General features: G+C 41.7%; 1 protein-coding gene and 1 long non-coding RNA gene across 2 annotated transcripts in view; one reads left to right on the top strand and one right to left on the bottom strand.

The window, feature by feature from the left end:
• The window catches only part of ANKFN1 (ankyrin repeat and fibronectin type III domain containing 1), a 322582-nt gene that overhangs the window by 227844 nt on the left and 71346 nt on the right, over positions 1-23392 (top strand). Inside the window, exons 8-9 of the mRNA XM_025851318.2 lie at positions 20441-20538; positions 23141-23231. Coding sequence (XP_025707103.2) covers positions 20441-20538; positions 23141-23231 — 189 coding nt within the window. The remainder of the gene's footprint in view (positions 1-20440; positions 20539-23140; positions 23232-23392) is intronic.
• Positions 1-23392, bottom strand: part of LOC141370424 (uncharacterized) — a 109423-nt gene that overhangs the window by 17237 nt on the left and 68794 nt on the right. The gene's annotated exons all lie outside the window — the stretch shown is intronic.

The raw sequence follows: 23392 nt of genomic DNA, 5'->3' as shown, positions 1-23392 counted from the left end.
TCTCCAACAGGCTACAAGAGGGATCTTTCTAAAATGCTTTCTATCATAGCTCCAAAATGCCTTCAAGATATGTTAGCATGATGAGCTCTTGCCTCTCTGTCAGATCTCTTCTCCAATTAAGGTCACACTCCCACCCCACCTCACCTCTTCTCCTCTTCCCCATAACTGCCCGGCAAGCCCCCAACCACAGCGTGATTCTGTGCCTTTGTACACACAGTGACCTCTCCCTGGAATGCCTCTGACCACTCTCTTCCCTCGGCAGACCTACACACGCTTCAGGAGTCTGTCCGGAGCCCGCTTGGCCTGAAAGCTGCCCCTAGCCACCCTCTCCACAGACTGCTGAGGGCGGCGCCTCCCTGAGCCTGCCTGCCTCACAGCACGCAGCATGCTGCATGAGGACCTTGTATGACTCGTCCGTCGCCTCCACTGGACTGCCACTGTCTGCAGGACTAGGATCAGACTTCATTCATAATCCCATCCCCAGCACTTTACATCATCTCATCCCTACTGGGGAGTCAGCCAAAGTGTGACAAATAAATCCAACCAAACAGCACTAGATGGAAAGTTGGATTTGACTTCTTATCCCAAATACGTCAGCAATGAGCTTGGTGTTGCACACTAGGCCAACAGATAGAAAATGCAATACTGAGACCCTATTATGTATATTTCACTCCAGTGAGTCTACATAATTCTTTTTCTCAGTTTATGGGCCAGTACCTTACTCCTAAGATTTTAAATATTGCCAATGACTTTCCTGCCCCACCTTGTTATCTTAGAATAGATAAAAGACGTTTCAAAATCTGAAGAGCTCCTTAGCTTCATCCTCCCCACAGTGGGTGACCTCTTTTGAGAACTCTTGCAAAATAGCATTCTTATTCTTCCTTTGTAATTGTGAATGTGACAAGAGTCTTCTTTATTAAACTAATTATTGCATTTATTCATTTAAGACATCTTTATTAGGACTCTGCTGTGTGCCAGTTGCTCCTGTGGACCAAGATAAAAGGCATGGGAGAATCTGCCCATTAAACAGATGAGCCAGAAAATACTCAACGGTAGACGTTTTAGGTCCAGATTACTGACTCAAATGTATTTTGTAAATGCTGAAAATTTAGGTATGTCCCATGTAAGTAGAAATGTAGAACCAAAAGGCAACAAACAAAATTAACTATAGCACTACCTCCAAGAAAAGTAATTAAGACCTTTAAATAGCTCAAGCGAGGCCATACATTGTGCACTGTGATGTGTAGCCTTTCATAGTGATCTGGAGGGAGGGAATACATCTATGTTGCTTACAATATGAAGGGTTTTCTTTGATCCCCCTGAAGCCCATTTGGAATTCCTGGTCCCTAAGTAAAGAACCCCCAAATGGGCATACTGAGGTTTGTGCCGTTCTGGTCATCCACACAGAAACAGAAGCTGAGTCTGGGAATGAAAGACAGGCCTCTTTGTCTCCCTGGGAAGCTCTGGAAGGCTTATGCTTGCCTCAATGAGAAAAATCTAAAGATTGGATTTTTTGGGATCAATCAGGCACCTTGTTGAGTAATTAACAGTAGAACGTGAAAACAAATACAGAAGGGAAGCACCCAAACAGCACATTCCCCTTGGTGAGACCAAGGGAGGAGGACTGTGGCTGACTGCTCCCAAGGTGGTCTTGGCCATTCTTATTTGCTTCTGTTCTCCCACAAGTTCCTTTGGACCCTGGAGAACCACTCCTGCTCTGGAGCTGATTCGTTCCCAGGTCATCCATCCTCTCTCACCTTGGCCCCGGTGTCTCTAGCCAGAAGCGAAGCAGGACTGGGGAGGGCCAGCATAGGCTATCATAGAGGGGAGAGGGAGGAAGATTTGGCACAGGTGAAGTTACAGAACATGAACCAGGCTCAAATTATATGCCAGCCATTTACATGAGCCTTCTGAGACTGTTTACACTGCTGTTTATTTATTTATTTTTTTAAATCATTACTTATCTTGGCCACCACAGCCACATGTAGCTGACATGAAAATACAGAACACCTTCATGAGACTCAACAGTCCCCAGCATCAGTATAATCCCCTGTTCTGCTCCATGGTTACTGCCCCCAACTCTCTCTCCCTCTTGAAACCACAACAAGGAAACCACAGTATTAGAGACAACGCTGGCCCTTGGGGAAAAGAGACAGAGGCGCCAACCAGGAGCCCCTGCCTTAGGTTCCCTCAGTAGAAGTCAAATACTGCAAATACTTTCTGCAAGCTTTTCACAGTTAGTGCTTTCTCTCACTTAAAAGACCTCCATATGGCTGCCCGTCCATTTATCCCTTTCTCCTCATATGTGCTTGGGAAGTAGACAAGACAAACAGAGGTTCAAGTCCAGACTCTGCATTGACAAGCTGTGTAGTCTTGAGCCAGTTGTTTAAAAGTTCGAGTCTCAGTTCCCTCAGCTGTCCAATGAGAAAAATATTACCTACCATGTAGGACTGTTATGAGGATTAAGTGAAATATTGAGGAGTGAAGCACAGTTCCCCAATAGATATTAATAGACATCTTCCCAGGATCCTCTAAAGATCGCTAAGCATTCAGCTTCCTATAAACCATTATCTGTTTTTGTTTAATTCAGGATTTCCCTTTTATCTTGTATTTTTTGTCACATTTTAAACATGCTATATTTTTAGAGATAACCTATTACCTTTTTAAAAAATAATTAGAGCAATTTTCTTAGGAAAAACTGCCAACCTCACCCTTGGCCAATGGTTCTTTCCCATCATCGAAAACACCTAGCCTAACTCCGCATCAGTGGAAAACATCCTCTACCGGACACTTGACATACCCAAAGCCACAGTTCCCTAAGGAATACGCTGGAATCCATGGCCCCTCCTTAAAATGTGCTCTCGAACAATGGAGTTTGGAGGAAGTGAAAAGTACACTGCACCCGTCTTACTGTTTCTTGGGGTCTTGCTGACAGCAAGTGTTTTCTCACTTCATCCCACGAGGAAGAGAAAGTGGCATTTTATTCAGTCAAGAGCTATTCTGGGAACTATTACTCCATACAAGGCACAATGTGGGCCACTGTGGGGTCCATACAGACCTGGCTTTAATTCCCAGCTCTGCCACTGGTTAAATCGGTAGAATGGCTGAACAAGTGACTTAGTCCATCTCGGAGGACTATTGTAAGAAAGAAATGAAATTAAAACAGTCTGGTAGATTTTCATTAAGTGTTAGTTTTTCTTCCTTGAAGCACAGGGCAAATGCAGGGGGTCGTGCGAAATAAGGCTCAGAAATTACGTTAAATGCCCGGTTGAAGGAGTCCTAATTTTGTAGTTCACAGAAAGCCAAAAGGAGCTACAAAGACTGTCCCCAACCTGTCTGCGTCCACACAGAAGTCAGACGTGCTCGCTCTGAGCTCCTACTCCATGCTTGTACAAGAGAGAGGGGGCTGGGTGTCCAGAGATCCAGATGGCATGGGTCCTGCCTTCAAGGGTTTTAATCACTTAAAGGGGAAAGGAGGAGCATGGGATGGTGAACTGGGCCCAGCCAGAGAATGGAAGAACAGCCGGACAGCTAAGAGTGCCAGCCTCTGGAGGAAGACTCCGCGTCCGGCCCGAGAGTTGGAATGTGGTTGCTTTTGCCCATGTGGCTGGTTATTTTCATTCCATGGGGGCCCAGAAGGATTCAGAAAGCTGTGAACTGGCCACCTATCTTGGACCCTGTGTGTATAAATCAGACAGCTGATGCTATGCCTCCCCTCTTGCCCTTTAGCAACGTCAAGTAGCTTGCCAGAGCTCTCCCTGCAGGCAAGAAGGGCATCTCTCTGCTGGGAGCACAACAACACAACAATCTCAGCATCCCCGGAAGCTCAGCCAGGAGAAGGGCTCTTCCCCGGTGGAAGGCTGGCGGGGCAACAGTCCAGGCCTTCAGCTCTCTGTCACTTGGTTTTGAGTCCCTGCTATTGTTCAACTATATTGACTGCAGCCTTCAAAAAGCTTGTACTTATTTATTTTATTATGTTATGTTTTCATTCCATGGGGGCCCAGAAGGATTCAGAAAGCTGTGAACTGGCCACCTATCTTGGACCCTGTGTGTATAAATCAGACAGCTGATGCTATCTGCCCCATTCCTCCCACCCCGCACCGCTCCAGCAACCCTCTATGTTTCCTGAGATTAAGAATTCTTCACATCAGTGAGATCATACGATAACATGTCTTTCTCTGGCTTATTTTGCTCAGCATAATACCCTCCAGTTCCAACCACATCGTTGCAAATAGCAAGATTTCATTCCTTTTGATGGCTGCATAATATTCCGTTGTATACATATAGCACCTCTTCCTTATCCATTCATCTGTCGATAGACATCTTGGCTCTTTCCATAGTTTGGCTATTGTGGACATTGCTGCTATAAACATCGGGGTGCTCATACCCCTTCGGATCCCTACATTTGCATCTTTGGGGTAAATACCCAATAGTGCAATTGCTGGGTCATACGGTAGCTCTATTTTCAACTTTTTGAGGAACATCCATTCCAGAGTGGCTAAACCAGCTCGCATTCCCACCAACAGTGTAGGAGGGTTCCCCTTTCTCCGCATTCCCGCCAATATCTGTCGTTTCCTGACTTGTTAATTTAAGCATTCTGACTGGTATGAGGTGGTAACTCATTGAGGTTTTGATTTGGATTTCCCTGATGCCGAGCGATGTTGAGCACTTTTTATGTGTCTGTTGGCCATTTGGATGTCTTCTTTGGAAAAATGTCTGTTCATGTCTTCTGCCCATTTCTTGATTGGATCATTTGTTCTTTGGCGTTCAGTTTAAGAAGTTCTTTATAGATTTTGGATACTAGCCCTTTATCTGATATGTCATTTGCAAATATCTTCTCCCATTCTGTCGGATGTCTTCTGGTTTTGTGGAATGTTTCTTTTGCTGTGCAAAAGCTTTTTATCTTGATGAAGTCCCAATAGTTCATTTTTGCCCTTCCTTCCCTTGCCTTTGGCACATCTTCTACGAAGAAGTTGCAGTGGCTGAGGTGGAAGAGGTTGCTGCCTATGTTCTCCTTTAGGATTTTGACTGACTCCTGTCTCACGTTTAGGTCTTTCAACCATTTGGAGTCTATTTTTGTGTGTGGTGTAAGGAAATGGTCCAGTTTCATTCTTCTGCATGTGGCTGTCCAATTTTCCCAACACCATTTGTTGAAGAGACTGTCTTTTTTCCATCGGACATTCTTTCCTGCTTTGTCAAAGATTAGTTGACCACAGAGTTGAGGGTCCATTTTTGGGCTCTCGATTCTGTTCCATTGATCTATGTGTCTGTTTTTGTGCCAGTACCATACTGTCTCGATGATGACAGCTTTGTAATAGAGCTTGAAATCCGGAATTGTGATGCCACCAGCTTTGCTTTTCTTTTTCAACATTCCTCTGGCTATTTGGGGTCTTTTCTGGTTCCATACAAATTTTAGGATTATTTGTTCCATTTCTTTGAAAAGAGTTGATGGTATTTTTTTTTTTTTTGGTAAGTATAAAAGTTGATGGTATTTTGATAGGGATTGCATTGAATGTGTAGATTGCTCTAGGTAGCACTGACATCTTCACAGTATTTGTCCTTCCAATCCATGCGCATGGTCGTTTTTCCATTTCTTTGTGTCTTCCTCAATTTCTTTCATGAGTATTTTATAGTTTTCTGAGCACAGATTCTTTGCCTCTTTGGTTAGATTTATACCTAGGTATCTTATGGTTTTGGGTGCAATTGTAAATGGGATCGACTCCTTAATTTCTCTTTCTTCTGTCTTGTTATTGGTGTATAGGAATGCCACTGATTTCTGTGCGTTAATTTTACATCCTGCCAATTTACTGAATTCCTGTGTGAGTTCTAGCAGTTTTGGGGTGGAGTCTTTTGGGTTTTCCACATAAAGTATCATATCATCTGCAAAGAGCGAGAGTCTGACTTCTTCTTTGCCGATTAGGATGCCTTTTATTTCTTTTTGTTGTCTGATTGCTGTGGCTAGGACTTCTAATGCTATGTTGAATAGCAGTGGTGAGAGTGGACATCCCTGCCGTGTTCCTGACCTTAGGGGGGAAGCTCTCAGTTTTTCCCCACTGAGAATGATAGTTGCTGTGGGTTTTTCATAGATGGCTTTTATGATATTGAGTTATGTACCCTCTATCCCTATACTCTGAAGAGTTTTGATTAAGAAAGGATGTGGTACTTTGTCAGATGCTTTTTCTGCATCTATTGAGAGGATCATATGATTCTTGTTCTTTCTTTTATTAATGTATTGTATCACATTGATTGATTTCCAGATGTTGAACCAACCTTGCAGCCCAGGGATAAATCCCACTTGGTCGTGGTGAATAACCCTTGTAATGTACTGTTGGATCCTACTGGCTAGTATTTTGGTGAGAATTCTTGCATCCATGTTCATCAAGGATATTGGTCTGTAATTCTCCTCTTTTTTTTTTAGATTTATTTATTTTGAGAGAGTGAGAATGAGAGAGAGAGAGATAGTACATGAGAGGGGGGAGGGTTAGAAGGAGAAGCAGGCTCCCCGCTGAGCAGGGAGCCCGATGTGGGACTCCATCCCGGGACTCCAGATTCATGACCTGAGCCGAAGGCAGTTGCTTAACCGACTAAGCCACCCAGGCGCCCCTGTAATTCTCCTTTTTGATGGGGTTTTTGTCTGGTTTGGGGATCAAGGTAATAATGGTGGCCTCATAAAACGAGTTTGGAAGTTTTCCTTCCATTTCTATTTTTTGGAACAGTTTCAGAAGAATAGGTATTAATTCTTCTTTAAATGTTTGGTAGAATTCCCCTGGGAAGCCATCTGGCCCTGGGCTTTTGTTGGGAGATTTTTGATGACTGCTTCACTTTCCTTAGTGGTTATAGGTCTGTTCAGGTTTTCTATTTCTTGCTGGTTCAGTCTTGGTAGTTTATACATCTCTAGGAATGCATCCATTTCTTCCAGATTATCTAATTTGCTGGCATAGAGTTGCTCATAATACGTTCTTTTAATTTTTTGTATTTCTTTGGTGCTGGTTGTGATCTCTCCTCTTTCATTCATGATTTCATTTATTTCGGTCATTTCTCTTTTCTTTTTGATAAGTCTGGCCAGGGGTTTATCAATCTTATTCTTTCAAAAAAATAGCTCCTACTTTCATTGATCTGTTCTACTGTTCTCTTGGTTTCTATTTCATTGATTTCTGCTGTGATCTTGATTATTTCTCTTCTCCTGCTGGGTTTAGGCTTTATTTGCTGTTCTCTCTCCAGCTCCTTTAGGTGTAGGGTTAGGTTGTGTATTTGAGACCTCCTGTTTCTTGAGAAAGGCTTGTACTGCTATATACTTTCCTCTTAGGACTGCCTTTGCTGCATCCCAAAGATTTTGAACAGTTTTGTTTTCATTTTCATTAGTTTCCATGATTTTTTTAATTCTTCTTCAATTTCCTGGTTGACCCATTCATTCTTTAGTAGGATGCTCATGTATTTGAGTTCTTTCCGACTTTCCTCTTGTTATTGAGTTCTACTTTCAAAGCATTGTGGTCTGAAAATATAGGAATGATCCCAGTCTTTTGGTACTGGTTGAGACCTGATTTATGACCTAGGATGTGATCTATTCTGGAGAATGTTCCATGGGCACTAGAGAAGAATGTGTATTCTGTTGCTTTGGGATGGCATGTTCTGAATATATCTGTGAAGTCCATTTGGTCCAGTGTGTCATTTAAAGTCTTTATTTCCTTGTTGATCTTTTGCTTAGATGATCTGTCCATTTCAGTCAGGGGGATGTTAAAGTCCCCTACTATTATTGTATTGTTGTCTATGTGTTTCTTTGCTTTTGTTATTAATTAGCTTATATAATTGGCTGATCCCATGTTAGGGGCATAGATATTTACAATTGTTAGATCTTCCTGTTGGATAGACCCTTTAGGTAGGATATAGTGTCCTTCCTCATCTCTTATTACAGTCTTTGGTTTAAAATCTAATTCGTCTGATCTAAGGATTGCCACCCCAGCTTTCTTTTGGTGTCCATTAGCATGGTAAATGGTTTTCCACCCCCTCACTTTCAATCTGGGGGTGTCTTTGGGTCTAAAATGAGTCTCTTGCAGACAGCATATCGATGGGTCTTGTTTTTTTATCCAATCTGATAGCCTGTGTCTTTTGATTGGGGCATTTAGCCCATTTGCATTCAGGGTAACTATTGAAAGATATGAATTTAGTGCCATTGTATTGCCTGTAAGCTGTTACTGTATATTATCTGTGTTCCTTTCTGGTCTATGTTACTTTTAGGCTCTCTCTTTGCTTAGAGAACCCTTTTCAATATTTCTTGGAGGGCTGGTTTTGTGTTTGCAAATTCCTTTGGTTTTTGTTTGTCCTGGAAGCTTTTTATCTCTCCTTCTATTTTCAATGACAGCCTAGCTGGATATAGTATTCTTGGCTGCATATTTTTCTCGTTTAGTGCTCTGAATATATCATGCCAGTCCTTTCTGGCCTGCCAGGTCTCTGTGGATAGGTCTGTTTCCAATCTAATGTTTCTACCATTGTAGGTTACAGATCTCTTCTCCCGAGCTACTTTCAGAATTTTCTCTTTGTCTCTGAGACTCGTAAGTTTTACTATTAGATGTCAGGGTGTTGACCTATTTTTACTGATTTTGAGAGGGGTTCTCTGTGCCTCCCGGATTTTGATGCCTGTTTCCTTCCCCAAATTAGAGAAGTTCTCTGCTATAATTTGCTCCAATATACCTTCTGCCCCTCTCTCTCTTTCTTCTTCTTCTGGGATCCCAATTATTCTAATGTTGTTTCATCTTATGGTATCGCTATCTCTCGAATTCTGCCCTCGTGATCCAGTAGTTGTTTATCTCTTTCTCAGCTTCTTTATTTTCCATCATTTGGTCTTCTGTATCACTAATTCTCTCTTCTGCCTCATTTATCCTAGCAGTTAGAGCCTCCATTTTTTATTGCACCTCATTAATAGCTTTTTTTATTTCGACTTGGTTAGATTTTAGTTCTTTTATTTCTCCAGAAAGGGTTTCTGTAATATCTTCCATGCTTTTTTCAATCCCGGCTAGTATCTTTAAAATCATCATTCTGAGCTCTAGTTCTGACATCTTACTAATGTCTGTATTGATTAGGTCCCTGGCAGTTGGTATTGCCTCTTGTTCTTTTTGTTGAGGTGATTTTTTCCATCTTGTCATTTTGTCCAGAGGAAAACAGATGAATGAGAGAACAAAATGCTAATAGGGTAACAACGACCCCAGAAAAATATACACTAAACAAATCAGAAGAAACCTGAAACCAGGGAAAAGAAAAGGAAAGAAAGAAAGAAAAAGAAAAAGATAAACAAAAAAACAGAATATGATCAAATATGATTAGGCTGGTACATACATCAGTGCCACACACTAGATTTTGGGCATATTTTGGTCTGTTAGAAGAAAGTGCCTCCCAAAATTTTAAATAAAGAAAACATATATGTATAAAAATAAGGGTAAATACGATGAAGGGATGGAATATGATTGTAAAGATGAAAATTATAAAAGATTTTATAAAAGGAATTGATAAGAAGTTGTTTGAAAAAAGAAAGAAGAGGATTTAAAAAAAAAAACAGGAGAGAATGTGATCAGGGAGGAGACTAGAACAAAGCCATACACTAGAGATTTAGGGTATATTTTGGTCTGTTAGAAGAAACTATCCCAAAATTTTAAAGAGAGAACTTATATATATATATATATATACCAAAAATAAGGATAACTACTATGAAGGGACAGAATATGACTCTACAAAAGAAAAATAAAAAAGATTTTTTTAAAAAATGGATTGATAATATGTTGGTTGAAAAAAGGAAAAAGAAAAATTCAAAAAAATTAAAAAAATTAATTTTGAAAGACTAAAGAATCATGGGGAAAAAGCCATGAATTCCATGTGCTGTATTCCCCTAGCACTGGAGTTCTGCCGTTCTCATTGATCAGTAAACCTGGTCTTGGCGGGCTGTTCGTGCTGATCTTCTGGGGAAACGGCCTGTTGCTGTGGTTCCCAAATGTCTTTGCCGGAGGCTGAAGTGCCCTGCCCTTGTGTGTCCGGGCTAAGTAATCTGCTCAGGTTTGTTCTCGGGAGCTTTTGTTCCCTGCAAGCTCTTGGTACAGCTTTGGAGGACAAGAGTGAGATGGCGGCCTCCCAATCTCCGCCCGGAGGAGCTGAGAACTCGGGGCCCCGCTCCTCAGTGCGCCCCCAGAGAAAAGCAGTCAATCACTCCCGTCTCCCCGATCTCCGGCCACACTCTGTGCTCACCCGGCCCATACATTTCTATCTCTGGCACCCGACCCCGTGTGGAGTCTCCAAACCCAGCAGATCCCTGCGGTGCGCTCCCACTCCGCTCCTCCCGGGGGAGGAAGGGGAGTCTCCCCAGCTCTGCCACTTGTTGGGTCCCTGCTGCAGGAGCAGTGGCCCGACTGTCACCGATCACAGTTTATGGCAACCCCGAGCTGAGAGCCCGCGCCTCGGCTCCGTCTCTGCAGCCAGCTTCCCCGCTCCGATACCTGGGAGCTCTGCCGCACTCAGGCACCCCCGGTCTTTCTGTGACCCCGAGGGTCCTGAGACCACACTGTCCCACGAGGTTTCCACCCCCCACTTAGCCACTGGAGCGACGTCCCTCAGTGGAGCCGACTTCTAACAGTTCCAATTTTGTGCTCCGCGGCTCTAGCACTTGCCAGAAGGGCCGACGGAGGGCCCCTCCCCCGCCATCTATCCTCCCGAATATTGCCTCGGATTCACTTCTCCGCACGTCCTACCTTCCAGAAAGTGGTGGCTTTTCTGTTCAGAGAGTTGTTGCTACTCTCCTCTTCGATCTCCTGTTGAGTTCGTAGGTGTTCAGAATGGTTTGATCCCTATCTAGCTGAGTTCCTGGGACCAAATGAAATTTAGGTCTCCTACTCCTCCGCCATCTTGCTCCTCCCCCCAAAAAGCTTATACTTCTTTAATGAAGAAAAATTTATTATCTGGACATTTTCTATTAAAAAGGAGTCTCAAACAAGTGAAATCTATCTGGACATCCTATAACTTAAGGATATGGCAGTGTTTCAGGGAGAAAGGAAAAGTCAAAAGTCTGTGAATTAATGACCTGTGTGCCCATTTTCAGTCCACAGTGTCTCAAAAGCACCCATACACAGAGCCCAGCGAATCACGAAATAAAATACAGTATTAATGTATAATAATAAAACATAATAAAGAATATACTAATAATGAAGCCCAAATAATCTGGTTTAGGAATGGAGCTCTTTCACACCATTGGAAGTACTGGACTGATCTGTCCTGTTCTACCTGCCGTCAACATGCAGGTTTCTGCTGGGCAGCCCGTGACTTTGCCATCCTGGTTGCAGTCAAGGCCATGGATGCCCATGCCACTTGCTGTGTGCTATGCCAGTTTGTGGGCCAGCCCTGGCTTGGGCCAGAAGAACTGATGCAGGAAGCCTGGGTACTGCACTGCCCATGGCCTGGGGCCTGGCCACCAGGCAGGCCTCCCAGATGGTGACTGTGTGGTAACTGAACTTCTGCCCCAGAGTCCCTCGCTGTGCCGCTCCTGCCTCCTTAAGGGGTTTTGTACCTCATTCTTGCCTCCTGGTAACAGAATGTTACCTAAATTATGCCTAAGACATCTGCTGCCCCCAACACTATATCCTGCTGGTCAGGATACATCCACCCTTAGAGTCTTTCTGAGCAATCACCTAGCACGCATTCAGCGGTATGATGGTAAATGTTTAACAACTGGCTCTCAGTGGGGGGGTGGGGGTGTGTGTGTGCGTGTGCATGCATGTGCATGTGTGTATGCTTACACCTAAGACTATTATAACTTTTACTGAGAGGATATGTAGCACACAATTTTCAAATCATAATAAAATACACAATACTCTTTTTTGTAAGTTTCTTACAACCTGTTGATTCACCCAAAATGTTTCCATTTATTTTTATCAAACTCTTGAATCTGTAAGCTAACCTGTAGCTGCAGTTAGTGGGTGAGTATAGTTGCCATTTAAGTGCTGGTGGATGTTTTCATTTACTTTAAGAAAGTAAAACAAGGAGAAACAACAAAGGCTAATGGTGGAACTTCACTCACTCATGAATGGCATAAAGCAACTGCTTTGTCCAATCAAGCAATAATTTTTGAGTACTGGAAGAATATTTCCTCAGGTTTTTTTGTGCTATTCACGATGAAACAGCCAGAGAAACTTTTAACCTGCATTACTGACATTTTCTTGATCACTTTCTTAAGTCTGGACTAGTGATGAGCACATTTCTCCTGTTAAGGGCCAGAGGGGAAATATATTAGGCTTTGTGAGCCACATACGGTCTCTGCCACATATTCTTCTGGGTGTGTTTCACAGTCCTTTAGAAATGTAAAAACTAAAACCATCCTCAGTTCCTGGGCCATACAAAACCAGACTTAGGCTGGATTTAGAGCTCATGGAACTATAATTTGCCAATACCTGACCTACACAGTTCACAAAATTTAAAAAAAAAATCAAGACCTGATTTCTGATTTTTATGGTGTAAATATTCCAACCTTGGCCAATTTCAAGCTAACAATGTAATGTCACTGAAATGACTGGGAAGAGATGTGCACTGGTGCACCAATTATGTATTATTTCCACTATTCAGATACCGCAGATATCAATAACCTTGAGAGCATAAATCATAGCAAAATGCAGTGAAATAGGGAGCAATGAGTTTTAAATATTTACTCTTTGTCTTTAATATAATTTATTTAACTTTGAATTCATATAATTTAATTTCTCATGATGGCTGTGCTTAAACACTAGCTTGCAAAATTCCTGAAATTTTAACAGTCCGTTCTTGCAAGGTATTTGGGTCAACCCCAGCATCCTGCTGCATTTATCCCGTTCAAACATGGTTGAGGGCCAAGCCCTGACATGCTCCGTCTCCCTATCTGTGCCGCCTCTCAGAGCCACCCTATCACACTACCTCGTCTTCGATGTGCCATGATGAGTGGATTTTGCACTCTGTACTTTGTCATAAATCCGTGACCTTCCCAACTCTTAGTTTACCGTTCCAGGAAAACCAGGAGGTGGATCTACCGAGAAAAGATATCCTATAAATGTAAAGAGAAAAGTGATTTCTGTATGAGCTGGGGCTTGGGGGTTACTTCTGCTTCCAGTAATCCTAATGGTGCCAATGAGTCAGACATTCTGAGCCCAAAACTGCAGAATTACTGAAGGCAGTTTTGTTTGGAGGCGCCCGGAGTTAAGTGTCCAGAGAAGTAAATGAGAGGTGAAGCTCTGAGAAAAGGTGACGGCTGGCAGCACCTGGGCCCCTGGAAAACTGGGATTCATTCAACAAACATTTCATGCTCGGCTTGGAAAGAGAGTAAAAACTATTAATAATAGTAAGAATCATACAAATGATAACACCTTTCATTTAGAAAGCCAAGGGGATCAAGAGAAAGAATAAATTTAGATACGAGCCATAATGGAAGGGAAATAAAAATGCAAATAGATCAGACCGTGGTTACTTGTAGTACTTACATACTTTTCAAAACCCTGAATTTTATTTTTTTTAAAGATTTTATTTATTTGAGAGAGAGAAAGAGAGAGAGAGAGAGAGCGCACATGAGGGGGGGAGGGGCAGAGGGAGAAGCAGACTCCCCGCTGAGCAGGAAGCCCGATGTGGGACTCGATCCCGGGACTCCAGGATCATGACCTGAGCCGAAGGCAGTCGCTTAACCAACTGAGCCACCCAGGCGCCCCTAAAATCCTGAATTTTAGACAGCCCTGCTTCTGGTCAGTATCTGTGCATCACTCTGTCATACAGCAGGCAAAACTATGACAGTACACAACGTATAGGGATGTGTTATTTTTGTGGTTACAAAATCTGACCATAAATAAATGAATATAAGCTCTCTGATTCCAACTTTGCTTTTAATCTTCTAGAAGTAGTGGGTGCAGGAAGGCTTTACTAGTGTCAAAAAAAAAAAAAAAAAAGCCTTTTGCCCTTAATTTAAATCATTGTTTTTCTAGGGAAATTTAATTTGGGGAAAAAAAATGTTTTTCTAATTAACTGGAAGACTGTGTGCTATGCAAACAATAAAGATTCTTGTTTGAAAGTAATGCATGCCCCTGCTCCTAGGACTATCAAGGGAATTTAAAATAAAAAATGCAAGCAGCTCCAACCTCGTATTTTGCCAGAGCTAAACAGAATTCCCAGATCCAGAGTTTTCACGTCAGTTCCCAATTTAAAACCCACAAGTGTTGAGCGGGTTCAAGCTTCAGCAAGACACATCTTCTCATCTCTAGAAATGACTGTATTTGATCTCTTTCTGGGTTTCTCGGCATGTCCCTCACTCCCTCTTTCTTCCTCTTGTGCTATGGTTGGCCTCAAAGGTTAGAAACTACACAATTAGATGGATCGGGGAGGATTTCATAATGCTCTGGTGCTGGGCTGGGTAGTCTAGCCAAATTCCGTTCATTAGCTAAGGCGCCGGGGTGAGTGTGGCCAGTAAGAATGCCGTTTTGGTTCCATTGAAGTGCTGATAGGGAACAGGAAATAAACTTTTATTTTTTTGGTTCCTGAGCAGCAGTATGGACAAGTGAAGAGTCTGGGACGCTGGGAATCTGGAGACCAGGAATTAATCTCCATCTCAACCACTTACTGGGCAGCTCAAGCAACTTCTGTTCTCTTTCTGATTGTCTTTTTTTCTATTCTGACACTGTTTTCTTATTCTTTATGTACCAGTGTCAGATTTCTGTCTACCTTAGACATGAAGCATTCCAAAGTCAAGAATCAAGTAATCAATTCACGCACCAGTTACTGAGCCACCTATGCCGTGCTACGTGCCAAGACAGGTGCTTTGTAAACTGGTATTAATCCAGCATGCTCCCTGATCCCAAAGAACTTACAGAAGACAGAGGAGGCAGATCTCTCAGAAAATGAATACAAAACAATAAAGCAAGTGCAGTGTGAGGGATATTATTGAAGTCACTATGGGAAAACTGACAAGAGCTTCTCTCGGAAAGCCAGGGAAAGCTGTGGAAAGGAAGGGACTTTGAACCACTCCTGTCTGAATGAAGGGGAAGATCATTTTGGGGAAGAGGAGAGCATACCAAAAGAGAAAAAACAGCAAAAACGATGGGTCTGAGGTCAAGTGACATAGGTTAAAAGTGGAGGGTCTGAGCGGGGTGTGGGCAAGAAGCAAGAGTATACCTCTTAGAGTATGCTTCTCCTGACATGTGCACAGGATAAAGCAGCTCTGGGCTTTGAAGGAGAACCTGGATAACAGCAGGTTTTCGATGTTTTTTATCAATTAAGTAGAAATTAATTAGACACTGATGCAATGTTATCTTTTTTAAGGATTTTATTTATTTAAAGAGAGAGCGCATGAGTGGGGAGGGGCAGAGGGAAAGGGAGAGAGAGAATCTTAAGCAGGCTCCATGCTCAGCACGGGAGCCCGACACGGGGCTCGATCCTAGGACCCTGAGATCATGACCTGAGCTGAAATCAAGAGTCGAATGCTTAACTGACTGAGCCACCCAGGCGCCCCTGTAATGTTATCTCTTTATGCCTTTATTTCTGCAGGGTCTTTTTTTTTAATTTTTTTATTGTTATGTTAATCACCATATAATACATCATTAGTTTTTGATGCAGTGTTCCATGATTCATTGTTTGTTCATAACACCCAGTGCTCCATGCAGAACGTGCCCTTCTCAATACCCATCACCAGGATAACCCATCCCCCTCCCCCCCTCCCCTCTAGAACCCTCAGTTTGTTTTTCAGAGTCCATCATCTCTCATGGTTCGTCTCCCCCTCTGACATACTCCCCTTTTCTTCCTCTCCTGTTATCTTCTTCTTTTCCTTTTTTCTTAAAATATGTCTGCAGGGTCTTTACCGTTCAAGAAACTAGCCTGAAAACTTAAGAGAGTTACTGGCCAAAGCAGGGCATATTATTCACAGAGCTCACACCATGAGGCTGGAAATGTACCTGCACTGTAGACTTTGTCCTGCTTATGCATCCAAACACTTCAGTCCTGAATTTTCTACTCTTGCACTGATTCCGTGACTTTTCTCCTTACCTTATAGACTTCAGGTGACAAGGCTAGACCTTCAGGAGCTCTTCTTCTTCTTCAGCTTTCAGCATGTGGTTTTTATAGCTACCATCCAGTAAATAGAGGTGTTCAGCTAGAATTTTCCTTACCAAATGACTCTACTTGCTAAAGCTTAGATAAAAATGAAGTATTTGTTAAAATAATAAAGCGTCATATTTAAAATATTCATAGTTATTTGATATAAATATAGTGAATCACAGCTTGAGCCAGAGCCAAATTTTAAGAAATACTAACACCTAGGTTTTGTCTGGTACCTTTCTTGCTAATGTTCAACTGCTATGAGCCATTGCATGATTAAACCCTGCTTCGATTTCCCAGACCTAAGTAGAAACAGTTGCCCTGATCTTTATCTTAAAATTATAAGTCTTATACAGTTTTAAACTTCATATACATGGCTCCAGTCCTTCAGGGATTTAGAGCAGGCTTATAAGTGATTTTCTCATGGCTTTAATATTAAGTCTTTAAACTACCTACACATAACTTTCCAGAGAGACCATGCTAAGTTGCCTTCTTAGAATTCCCAGTGGGCTCTCAAAGTGATTCCTGCTCACTCTGTTTCCCTCCCTCATTCTTTAAATGACCAGAAGCTCCTTTCTTCACGTTGAAAGAGTCCACCAACCCAATGAAGTACATAGAAGAAAAAGATTGCTGGTTGCCCCAGAACAGATTGTCCATTCCAACAAGGAGGATTTTTTTCCTTCCATGTGAATCTTCTTTCATGTTATGAGATCTAATTAGACTAAATGCTTAAAACTTTCTATTAACTTCCAAAGCAGAACCGTATCTCCTTACAAAGCTATTCTGTTTGTTTTTTGTTTTGTTTTTCAAGAAGACAGGTCCTCTTCTCCACCTGAAACATGTTTTGTAAAAACATATTTCAATAGAACATGAACTGTTGTTACTCAAAAATAAATCATTTCTTTTAAATTTTAAAGACTGTATTTTTGAGGAACTTGTCATTAATCCCTTGGAGGTATTCCCATGAATCCCTAGCTCTTCTTTTAGGAAGTCAGCCGTGAATCCTTAGCCTGGAATCAGAAAACCTTGACTCTCACCCTTCTGCTTGGAGCTCCTCCACATCAGTCAATTGATGCATGTCTCAGTGGCAACCAGGGATATTTCTGTTTCCAGAATTTTCCTGTATTCCTTGCTTTTTCTAGATATACTTGCAGATTTGCTACTGATTTTCATTTTGTTTTGTTTGTGATAATGTCTTCAATGATTTCCTTTTTTTTCTTTAGCTAGATATATGCAAATTAAGTCCAAGTTGACTTTCAGAGTTGTGGCTTCTTCAGAGCTAAGTAGCTCATAAGCATAATAAAATATTTTGGAAAAAATGCATACATAGATAAATATATAATATATACATTAAGTCTTTCAGAATATATATTTGTAAGGAAGTGTAGGCCTAATTTGAGATTTAACATATAATCTTAAATCATTTGATTCTAATTAGATTTTACGACATGCCTGAGAGCTTCAAAGGGCAAGGAACTGGAGAAGAAGATTCACAGGAAGAAAAATATCTCTTCCTGTTGGAAAAACCAGTGTACTCTGGGCGTGTGTGTGTGTATCCATGCGTATAATCAAACTGTATATAAAATATTTAGGAAGCACATTCTATGCACCAAGCACACAAATCCATGTACTAGAGAAGAAGGGAACGGTATTTCGCCTATTCTCAAATTTGTCACAATCTAACAAGAGAGATACATACAATAAAGCATAATATGTGTGTAATAAATCTTATTTTCATATGAATGAAGGGCTTTGGGAGCACAGAAACAGGTGCATTTAATTATTCCTGAGGAATTCAGAGTTAACTTTGCTAGATCTTAATGGATTAGTAGAGTTTCACAAGCAGCAGTTGGAAGATCAGCAAAAGACACAGAGGCAGAAAAGTACACAGAATAACCAGGTAACAGGGACTTACAGAGCAAGGACTTTGCTGTGAGACATGGTAGGGGATGAGGATAGTAGAGTAAGGCTGGGACCAGATTATGAAGGCCCTTGAATGCCTTGTTAACCTTTCATTTTATTTTATTTTGGGTTTTTTAATTTTTTAAAGATATTTATTTTGAGAAAGAGAGAGAGAATGAGCATGTGGGATGGGCAAAGGGAGAGAGAGGCACAGACTCCTTGCTGTTTTACCAAAACAGATGGTAAAAATAACGCAGGGCTCGATATCAGGACCCTGAGATCACAACCTGAGCCAGAGGCAGATGCTTCACCCACTGAGCCACCCAGGTGCCCCAACATTTCATTTTATTTTGAAAGAAACTGGGCACTATGAAAAGATTTTAAGCAGAGAAATGAAATAATGAGATCTACATTTTTTAAATATAACTCGGGCTGTATTAAGAGCAGATTGTGTATAAGGTTAAGAAGATGAACAGAAAAATCAATTAGGAGAGTTGATCAGTTACTCAATCAAGCCTACACCTCCTTGCAAAAAAAAAAAAAAATCAATTGCAGATGGATGCACATGATTATAAAGTCCTGCTCTAGAATAAGTTCAGTGTGAGGGGGAGAGAAACTTATGGGAGAGATTTTAAAGAACCTACTGGGTTTAGTGATCAACTGATCATGAAGAATTGGGGAAAAAGAGGAGGCAAGGATGCTCTGAGATTTGGGGTTGGGTGATTAAGTATATGGCAGTGCCGTGAGCTGAAACTGAAAAAACAAGAGGAGACACCCATTTTGGCAAAGAGAAGGTACTAGCGGGCACTCACGTGGAGATCTGCAGGAGGAAGTCAGTCCTGAGAGAGGCTGGACCTAGAATTACAGTTTTGAGAGCCATCGTTGGCGCCATAAGAGTGAATAAGGTCACTGCCTGGGACAAGCATGTGAAGCGAGAAAAGAGCCAAAACCAAACCCCCCAGGAACATCACAGCAAAGGGAGAAGGAAATTTTGAAGGAACCAGGGAGAGCCCAGAAAAAGGGGTCAGGAGATAGGAAGAAAGGGTGCAACCAAAACTGAGGGGAAAGAAGGCTGCAAAACGTCAGGGAGGCCAGTGGCTGGCTTTCCCAGGAAGAGGCTGTTGCAGACAATCGGAGCACCAGGAACTTCAGGAAAGCAATTTCTATAGAATGAGGAGAACAAGCTAGATTCCTAGGAACATACAGAGGAGGTGCCGAGGGGCAGCACCCACATCAGAGGGATTGTGTGACTCAAGAGAAGCAGCAGGCCTCAGTGATGGTTCGGCTTAATTTTGAAGTACTGAAGTGTCATAGGGAACGTAACTTAAAACCTATAGCTTGTCATCATGAGGGTTAGATGCGCAGGCCTTGTCTTCTATGTGCCTTAAGCTCCTGCTTCAATCAGATTGCCCTAAACTCTGCCTCGGGTAAACTGTCACTTAAGACACTTCATACTGGGCGCCTGGGTGGATCAGTTGGTTAAGCAACTGCCTTCGGCTCAGGTCATGATCCTGGAGTCCCGGGATCGAGTCCCACATCAGGCCCCCTGCTCGGCAGGGAGTCTGCTTCTCCCTCTGACCCTCTTCCTTCCCGTGCTATCTCTCATTCTCTCTCTCTCTCAAATAAATAAATAAAATCTTTAAAAAAAAAAAAAAGACACTTCATACTGATGAGGCGCAATTTATCTTTCCTGACCACAGTTTTTTCAACCAAGGGAAAATGTTATGAAAGAACATGGCCTCACAGTAAAATGGGGCGTTAGAATTTGGGTGTTAGGTTGAACTGTGAATAAACACTCAACTTCAGGGATGTCAGGTATGGGGGGAGGCACTGACACAAACCCCAAATCCTCAGGCTGAAGAGAAGCGAATAAAAAGCTTGGAAGACAAGACCAGGGAGGAGGAGGAGGAGAGCCTAGGGGGCAGCATGTGGGACACTACAAGAAGAGAATGCTTCCAGAAGAAGAAGGTGTCCAATGACATGGAAAGAAGTGAAAGGAAGCTTCTTTGTTTGGAAAGAGAACGTCCCTGGGACCTTGAAATAGCACTTTCAGTAGCATGGTGAAGCCCAAACCAGACTTGGGCAGCTAACAGAATGGAATGTCCTAGTGTACCCTTCATGAGAACCATGCAATTAATAACTTACCTTCTACATACAATGAACTGTTACATATAATGTGCCTGAGCATGTGTGTGTCTATATCCATAAGTACACAGATACATACACATATGTATATCTAAGGGATATTAATCACTGTTCAGTGATTACTTATTTTCCTCTCTAGTTTTAAAAAATAATCGTGAACTTAGAAACTGACTTGTTATCCTAAGGAAGACTGTGAGATGTGCCAATACAGGGAAAGGAGGGTAAACTTGCCGTTTTTGAGAGACACTTTCGCTAGAGTTTCTGTGATGTTTCTTGATATATAAGTAAATTTCGTGCTGTCTCTTTCTTTCTCTCCTTGCAGTGGAATGGAGCATGTCTAAAGACTTTTGTCCTTTGGTTGGAGAAATCATCATGGAAAACCTGCAGACCCTGAGATGCACAATCACAGGACTTACAACGGTAAATGCCAAATCCTCCCATTAGGCTTCCCATTCCCCTGCCCCTGATGTTTGTACTGGGAATTTGGGTAGCAAATGCCTACTCTGGAAGCAACTGCCAACACCCAGTCCTCTGGCAACAACTGCCACTCGTTAAGTGTGATATGTCTGGTATCCATAATCTGAACCCCACAAAGGAGTGAGCAGACAGCATGAACCACTTTGTAAGCTGCCATGTTCTACAGAGATCAGAAAAAGACTGGCCTCATGCAAGCCTTGAAAGCTGCTGCTTTCTGGATCACAGTCTAATCTGCAGGGGGGATCAAAGGCTCTGAGAGATCCAATTCTGACTCCCTGTCTGATGGTAAAAATAACAGCCTCCTCTACCCTCACCCCCATAGCCTCGGTTGAGATCAGTCATCTACTGGAGTCATACAATTTCCTGAGAGAAATCCTTTTCCCTTGATTAAAAAAAAAAAAAAATCTGTCTAAATCTGCTTTCACAGAAAAGAAACTATATATGGTGGCACTACATTTCTCAGTAACCTGAACCAATTTAAACTGTGAATGAAAAACTGGAACAAACTGTGCTTATTTGTTTAACCAATCTAAACTCAAACATTAATTATTTATAGAACTCTAAGCCATATGAGCATATGAAATGCAAAAAATAAAAACAGCTAGCAAATCAGTTCATACGGGAACAAACCCTGTATCGCCTCAAATAATTAAAATGCAACAAAACAATCATCAAAATCATTTTTAATGAAAAATTTTTTAAGTATACTTAAGTCAAACCTGTTATTTTTTTGCTCCAATTCAAATCATTAATATCTTAGACCTTTTTATGCACGAAAGAGAGGGAGAATTTTATTTTTGTTGCCATTCTCCTAAAAGATTAGTCCATTAAAACAGTTACCTATAAAGTGTAAACCTGAAACCCAGCATTAAAAAGCTGCATTTGGTTGCATCTCTTCAAGTTTGAACCAGCTTATTCTAATAGAATTCTTGGTGGTTGGGTCACCACCACAGAATCTTGACTTTTAGTCCTAATCACACGTCTATACCGGGGCCAAAACTGTGGATTACCAGAGCAAACAAACCCCTGAGTGGGTGGCCCCCAGAGATGCTATCGCAGAAGACTGATTCCCAACCCTATAGCTCACATGATGGAAGAGGGCCAGAAGAGAACCCCAGGGAATTTCCTTTGCTTAAAAGAAAAAGTGATATCACGTGATAAAAATGGAAAACTCTCCACAGAGAATTTCTCTAATATTTGAACTAATTTTTATAGGGATTAAGTTTTTCCACTTGGTCATCCAATGAGAACAATTCAGACACTATCCTAATCACATAAAAGCCTAGAAGGAGACTGACCCTTCTGCAGAATCGCCATAACCTTGAAGTACCTAGAAACCTATTTTTAATGTTAAAAAAAATTAACTTTATAATATGGTAAGGCCAACATTATTAAAATTTCTAGCAAAGGCCCTACAAAGATGCGGTTTTTTTGTTTTGTTTTTTGTTTTTGTTTTGTTTTTTACTTCAAACGCTATTTTGCAATTTTCACAAGCAATGTTTTATCAAATGCTGGCTTCAAAAATGCCTCTTTGGGTTCACTGGGGGGAAAAAATAACTTTTCAAAGCAAAGCAAAAATACAAAACTATACAGAACATTTGAAAAGATTATACGTAAACAGAAACAACTCCTAAATTTTTAGTGTCAGAAGACATTAAAGAATATAAGCCATTGTTTTAAAGATGGTTTTAAAATTGAAGTGAAATCAAAGAATTAATGTAAAAGTTTTAATAGCTGAGCAGAGATACTCATTGCAGCATTATTTTTTTTATTTTAAAGATTTTTTTTTAAATTTATTCATTTGAGACACAGAGAGAGAGAGAGAGAGAGCATGAGCAGGGGGAGAGGCAGAGGGAGAGGGAGAAGCAGGCTCCCCGCTGAGCCAGGAGCCCGATGCGGGGCTCGATTCCAGGACCCCGGGATCATGACCTGAGCCGAAGGCAGACGCTCAACCATCTGAGCCACCCAGGCGCCCCTCATTACGGCATTATTTCTTGTGGCGTAAAATGTGGAAACAATCTTAATGTTCACCAGTCGGGGAGACTGGTTAAATAAATGACAGTTATTTGCCCACGTTGAAGTACTATGCAGCCACTAAAAAAATGAACCAGATCTTTGATGTACTAAACTGAAAAGATGTTCATTGTAACTTGTTAATTTTAAAAGCAAGTCGATCAGCTAATAAAAGTGATGGTGATTGCCTCCAGGGAGGGGAAAATAAGGAGAAAGGTGAGAAATTGCTGATTTGGGTAAACCTTACAGAACTGTGACTTTTAATAATTAGTGTATAACTCAGGTAGAGGAAAAAAGGTAATTATGACATTCCAATTTTGAACTGAAAAGAAAGCTCACAGAAACTAAAGGCACCCCAAAGATGTGTATTACTACACACAAATGTAATAAGAAAAGCTAGAAAGCTAAAGCATGGCTAGTGGATTTCCCAATGGATCAATGAGTTAATCAGACACAGGAACCTGCTTCTAGAGTAAAAGTGATTCAGTACAGTTCCTAATGCATACATTCTCTCTGTTTCGATACTTTTCAGGGCCAAAAGTATTTTGTTCAAGTCTCGGCTTATAACATGAAAGGATGGGGACCTGCTCAGACCACGGTACCGGCATGTGCCTCGCCTTCTAGTAGGTGGTGGCTGTGAACTCTCTCAAGCCTGGCCGCAGGCTCCAACCTCCCCCTCCATCCATCCTCAGGATACCATTGCCATTCCTTCTCCCCGCTGCTTGGGACTAACAAGACCTCCTCAGAATAGCATCTGGGCCACATAATGAATGATTCCTCTGCA

This window comes from Callorhinus ursinus, unplaced genomic scaffold (genome assembly GCF_003265705.2).
Source record: "Callorhinus ursinus isolate GAN/ISIS: 27379988/994484 unplaced genomic scaffold, GSC_fseal_2.0 scaffold34, whole genome shotgun sequence".
Lineage (NCBI taxonomy): Eukaryota > Metazoa > Chordata > Mammalia > Carnivora > Otariidae > Callorhinus > Callorhinus ursinus.
The sequence above is the reverse complement of the archived record's forward strand: the minus strand, read 5'-3'. Positions and strand labels throughout refer to the sequence as shown.